This window comes from Ictidomys tridecemlineatus, chromosome 13 (genome assembly GCF_052094955.1).
Source record: "Ictidomys tridecemlineatus isolate mIctTri1 chromosome 13, mIctTri1.hap1, whole genome shotgun sequence".
In the NCBI taxonomy this organism is placed as follows: domain Eukaryota; kingdom Metazoa; phylum Chordata; class Mammalia; order Rodentia; family Sciuridae; genus Ictidomys; species Ictidomys tridecemlineatus.
The window spans coordinates 497,775-503,774 of NC_135489.1; the positions used below are offsets into that span (position 1 = coordinate 497,775).

General features: G+C 53.1%; 1 protein-coding gene across 3 annotated transcripts in view; it reads right to left on the minus strand.

The window, feature by feature from the left end:
- The window catches only part of Ctdp1 (CTD phosphatase subunit 1), a 38,012-nt gene extending 34,543 nt beyond the window's left edge, over window positions 1–3,469 (minus strand). The window contains exon 1 of one of the 3 annotated variants that reach the window (XM_005334369.5): window positions 3,018–3,469. In XM_005334369.5, coding sequence (XP_005334426.2) covers window positions 3,018–3,331 — 314 coding nt within the window. In that variant the 5' untranslated portion in view covers window positions 3,332–3,469. The remainder of the gene's footprint in view (window positions 1–3,017) is intronic. The other 2 variants (XM_078029850.1, XM_078029851.1) reach the window with 2 other exon arrangements.
- Between the last annotated feature and the right edge of the window lie 2,531 nt (window positions 3,470–6,000).

The window sequence follows — 6,000 nt, forward strand, 5'->3', positions numbered from 1 at the left end:
AATGGTCCATCGCACAGACCAAGGGTTTGGGGCCAGGCTTCCCCAAGAACAAAGTTTGCATGTGGTCTTGGCCAGCTGGACACCTACATGTTCCTCAGGCAGCCCTCCAAGAATGCCGTGCTGACACCCAAGTTTCTGATTAGTCAGCAGGGCTACAAGCCGCTGCTACAAGAGCCATAGGTTCCACTGGCGTGGAGAGGCTTGTGCAGAGAAGACAAGCTCAAGGACAGACCTGTCCCTGCATACAGGATGACAAGGGCAGGCCAAGACCCCCTCAATCCACTCGGCACTGTCTGAACAAATGTATGTGACTTAAGCCATCAGAGGAGTTCTCTAAGGTGAACAACCCAAATCTGTGTACAAACGTTTAACGCAAACCAAATCAGATGCTCTCTGTCCTGCGTGGTCTTAAGAACTTGAGACTCCTAGAACACCTCCAGAAAGCTATCAATATAAGCCGGTCATGAAACAGCTGTCCATATGATTTGGGGACCTGCTCAGTGTAAGTCAAACACCTGAGGCTATCAGACAGAAAGGCCAATGGGTTTGCTCCAGCTCCTCTTCCCTGATGACCCTACTGTTCTGTCTACACCTGGTGTGAAGCCATCAGTTAGGACTATGGAATTGCTGTGGGTCACAAAACCAGAGACAGAAAAACTGGAAATCCTTCAAAATGAAGTGCTGGGCTCAGGATCCTGAGAGGGAGCAAAACAGCTAGCTCTTTACTGACCAGGAAGGCGATTACCGTCCAACATTAGGATAGAATTTGACCACATTCTCTACTTAGCTACACGTAAAAACACATCCATCTGACATCTTTCACCTGAAATGTCTTGCCTCCAAAAGTGTTTCAGAGTTTGGAACATTTGAATAGACTTCACACTGAACAGCCCTAAACTGAAAATTCAAAATCTGAAACTTTGCGTGAGCATTTTGCCAGCACTCAGAAAGTTTTGTATCTTGCAGCATTTGGACTTTAGATTTTAGGATCAGTGACACCTAATCTGTACAATTAGATTGGGAGGAAAGGACTACTTAGCCCAGATTCATGAGCTGTGGAACCCACCACAGATGGCTGTATGCCTTACTATGGAGAGTTCTCTCTACAGCTCTTCAGACACATGCCAGTCAAGCCCCTGCAGTCCACACAGCGGAAGGCTGCTCACGTCAGGGGTGCTATCCTACTAAAGAAGTCACTGGTAAGCTGTCTTCTACAAAACCCCTGTCAACAAGTGACTTAATTTAGTGACTTTCAAATCGTGTCACACAGAAGTACAGCAGACTTTTTTGTGTGAAGCCAGACAGTCCCAGTCAGCCCTGAGTCCACGCTCAAACACACCTGTGGAATTCAAGAAGGCAGGCAACCCGGAGCTGTGGAACCCATGCCAGAGAGGCAATCCAACTGCCAGAGGAAACACAACAAGGCTCCCTCCTGAACCCACACTTCAGACGCACACACGCAGGCACACAGGAATGCCACCGCAGCTGTGCATATCATCATAATGTTCCCTGGACTCACAAAACCCCACATACAAATGCATATAAATAATCCCAACAGGAAAGGAAGCATTTTAAATTCAAGGTGACACTGCTAGATTTTCTAAAAGCAGGGATCCATCTGCTGCTCCTGGACGGGTGGGGAAAGGACCAAGTGGAACACCTCTGGTGTCACCTGGATACTTCATCTGAGAAGGAATGCCACTCATCAGTTCCTCAAGCCTCATGACAAACCACCACGATAAAGGACCCCAAGGTCTCAAACCTCAAAAAGAAGATAACAGCCACTTGCTGCGGGAACGTGTCCTCAGGCCAACTGCTCAGCTGACTGCTGAGGCCAACTAGCTGGGTGGCTTGATTCATTATCTGGGCCTCAGTGGCCCCTTTTGTACAATCAGAGGAATGGAATGAAATGAGTGGAGCTCTCCACTTCTGGATCAGTGAACTTTACCCCTTTGGTACTCGACTGAGGCTAAATGCTAATTAGGGACCAAGTGAACATTAGGTAGCTTTCCTAACATACCAACACAGGGCCCACCAAACTCACAGCCCTGACCTCTGAAGGAAGCCAGGCGGGCGGCACTCTAGGGGCACATCCTTGAAGCAGCATGTTTTCTGCCTGGGGGCTTCCTATCCCTGCCTGTGAGCATTCAATAGGAGGAGTGGGTGGTGACCCAAAGTTACCCAGGCTCCATCTCCAAAGACACACGGGGCTGCCACTACATGGGAAGTGAAGTTGGGAAAGACAGTGAGACAGAATGCCTGGGTCTGTGATCAAAAGGTGGTGCTGTCCTGAACCTTGTTTGTGCAGAGCAGAAGTAGAAAGTATTCAACACAGGCAGGGTGGTGTCCTTCCAGAGGGAAGCTCTCACACCCACTGAGGCCAGCAGCCTTCGAACTCCCAGCAGTTTCTGTTCCTTGGGATCGGAACAGCCTAGGTACACACACGTGTGTCAGCACACTCTAAGAACATGGCACTGGCAATTCAGGCATAAACTGGACACTCAGCAGTCAAGCACCTTAAAAGAGGGCACATGTCCCTTTGTGAAGCCTGGAAAGCCGTGGAGTCCATACATGGCGTTCCTGTCACCTGGACCCAGCCTGAGCTCTGTCCCTTTCTCAGCTATGAGGCAGAACCACCGGGTTTTACAACCGCGTTTCACAAAGTTTACAAGTGTTTAAAGACCTGCACACGCCCCACAGCTTCTATTTCAATAACAAATCTGGAACCTGCCTGAGTAGTCCTGTACTCACGGCCACCCCCAAGTTGTCTTCATTTACAAAAGGTGGAGTCCATCTACTACAGAAAAGTAGAAGTGCGTGCAGATTCCCCAAAGGGAGCAACTTTGGGTCACTAAAAATTTCATTTCCCACTCAAAATGCCTCCAGTAGAAGGGTCACAAGTGGTGGGTCCCCAGCTTTACCAAGGCGCGCAGCTCCTCCGGGTGCCACTGCCCACCCCGCCACTCCTCCCGCGGCGCCCGGCCCTGGGACCCCACTCCCCGACCCGGCCCACTCACCCAGGGGCCACCACCTGGCCCGGCTGCGCGCAGAGCTCCCGCACCACGCCGGCGCGCTCCGACCTGAGCCTGCGCTCGGCCCGCGCCGCGCGCACGCAGCCCCCCGAAGCGGCGCGGGCCGGGGCGGGCCCGGCGGGCTGCGCAGAGGAGGCGGCCTCGCACACGGCCAGCACCGAGCCGATGCGCACAGTCGCGCCCGCCGCCACCCTCCACTCGAGCAGGCGCAGCGGCGCGGTGCCAGGGCAGCGCACCTCGGCCACGGCCGCCGGCGGGGCGCCCGCGGCGGGAAGGCGGGCGGCAGGCGGCAGCTCCATCGCGACCGGGGCGGGGGGCGGCAAAGCAGGGGCGCTCAGGGCGCGGCGCCACCGCGGGCGGCGGCGACGCTGCGGTTCCCGCTCAGGCACCGGCTTCACCCGCCGCTCCGTGCGCGCCCACTTCCGGGAGGCGACTGACGTCACGGCGGCGACGTGCCGTCGCGTGCGTGCGCCCAGGCCGCGGGTAAACACCGGGGCCACGCGGGGCCACACCCGCGGGGCGGGGCGCGGGGCGGCGTCACCGGGTCCGCGCGAGCCGAGCCGGCCGCAGTCGGAGGCCCCCGGCGCGCGCCGAGTCCCTGGAGCCGCCTCAGGACCGCGGCGCGCGAGTCCCGCCGTCGCGAGACTCCAAGTCCCGACGTGCCGCGCGCGCGGTCCCCGGGCTCTCGTGCGCACTGCGGCCCCGGGTGGCGAGAGCGCGGTTCCCGGCGTGCAGCGCGCGCCAGGCCCGGGTCCAGGCTCGTCGCCGGGCCTGGTCCGCGCCGCTGTCGCGCGGAGCTCCGGGCGGCCGGGCACGGAGGGTGCCGCGGCGCGCGCGGACCCGGCCGGGGCGCGGTGGGCGGGAGCAGGCGGCTCCGAGCAGCCAGCCGAGTGCGGAGGCCGAGACCGAGGGCCCAGCCCCTGCCCGCCCGGCCCGGCGGAAGGTCACCCCGGTCCTGCGGAAGGTCACCCCGGTCCTGTATTCAGTGTCCACCAGCGTCACGAGGCAGGAAGGAATAGGTAGGGGTTGAGACAAAGCATCGTGCCTGATCCGAGGAAGGCAGCTACTCTGCAGTTGCCGTAAGCCCAGCCCTCACCCTAAAAGAACAGGTGGTGTCTCCACTCGGAGTTTTTCAGACTTAGGAAAGCGGTCATGTGGACCTGGAACCTGGGCAGCATCTTCATCAAATGAGTCAGTATTTGTGCAGGAAAATCTGCGTGGAATGAAAAGACCACAAGCGTCTGTTAGTTCTGACTTTGCAAATCAGTTGCACAAAACTTCCCACCTTCAAAACTTTGGATTTGGGGCCTATGGAGAAACGCATGGTATTGCACATATTCTGAGGGAGAGAGGGATCCAGCTCTCTTGCGTAATGGTTCCATCTACTTCCTCTGGAGTGCTCTTCAAACTTCTGTCCGCCCTTTTCCTGGCTTTCCAGAAAGTGTTTCAATTTTTCACGTGTATTTCCTTTGTCCTCTGACTGGGGTCAGTGCTAGTGAGGCACAACTAGGAGGAGTGTAGGGAAAGGCATAGCAGCAGCAGGGTGGCAGTATTACCGCAGGAAGGCCCAATTTCCTGAGCTGTGACTGTGCCTTCATAAACCAGTGTGTGGCCTCAAGAAAAGCCACAGGGAGGCTCTATCTTACACCGTTTATGAAGATTAGCTCAAAGCATATTGAAGACTAAAGAGACCTAAAGCCACATAATTTCTAGAACAGGGAAAGCTCCGTGACTTTGGACCTGACAATGATTTCTTTGTTATAATATCAAGTGCACAGGCAGCAAAAGTAAAAGTAGACAAATGGGACCACATCAAGCTTAAGATTTATGCACCTCAAAGGACACAACTGACAATGGGACCTATGGAATGAGAGGAAATATTTATTTCTACATCATTAGGGGTCAACATCTGGAATACATGAAGTCCTACAACTCAAGGACAATAAAATAACCAATTTAAAAATGGGCCAAGGACTTGAGTAGACATTGTCCCCAAGACAAGAAATGACCAACAAGCACATGAAAATATAATCACTAGTCGAGAAAAGCTAATCAACAACGAAACATTACTCACACCCGCTAGGGGAGTACTATCAGAATAAGTATTGGCAAAGATGTGAGAAATCCTGGGCACTGTTGTTGGCAGTATACAATATTGCAGCCAGTGTGGGAAATGGTGTTCAGGTACATAAGAATTAGTATTAGCACATGATCCAGCAGTCCCACTTCGGGGTATTGAAAGAAGGATCTAGAAGAGCAGCGTGCACACCCAGGTTGACAGCAGTGTTAGAAAGGTACACAGCAGGATATGGAAGCAACACAAGCCCTGTAGGTGGGGTGCATTATGAGCAAAATGTATGTGCACACCATGGAATATTATTTAGCCTCAAAAAGCAATGTAAAGCACATGATACAACCTGGATGGACCTTGGAGATGTGCTGAGTGAGATGAGTCAGTCATGGGGGACACGTAAGAGTCTACCTGTGAGGTGCCTAGAACTCAGACCAAGGTGGAGTGGTCACCAGGGCTGGAGGCAGGGGAAAGGAGGTGTGCGTGTTCACCAGGATAGTTTGCACACCAGTTGAACAGACTCTACGTCCCGAGCTGTGCACCATGGTTAATGTGCCAACTTTTATGTTTGTAACCACAATTAGAAATTTTAAAAGAAAGGAAAAGTGCGAATGGAATAAGATGATTATTTTTCTTTTGTATTTTTAGAAACCCTTTGTAGTGTTCATTATTTTCAGCATAATAAATATTGATATTTCTGAATACTCTGAGGCTGTGCTCATTCTTCGACTATAAGCCATATTTGGTTGAAAAGCATGCAAATTGATAAGGGGAATTACGTACATAGAAAAAGCAAGGCCCAGGTGTGTTTGGAAGCCTTTTAAAAATTGTTGCCAGCTATTTCTAAAAATTGATGACTTCTAGGCAGCAAATTAAGAAAATGAAGTGTTCACCAGT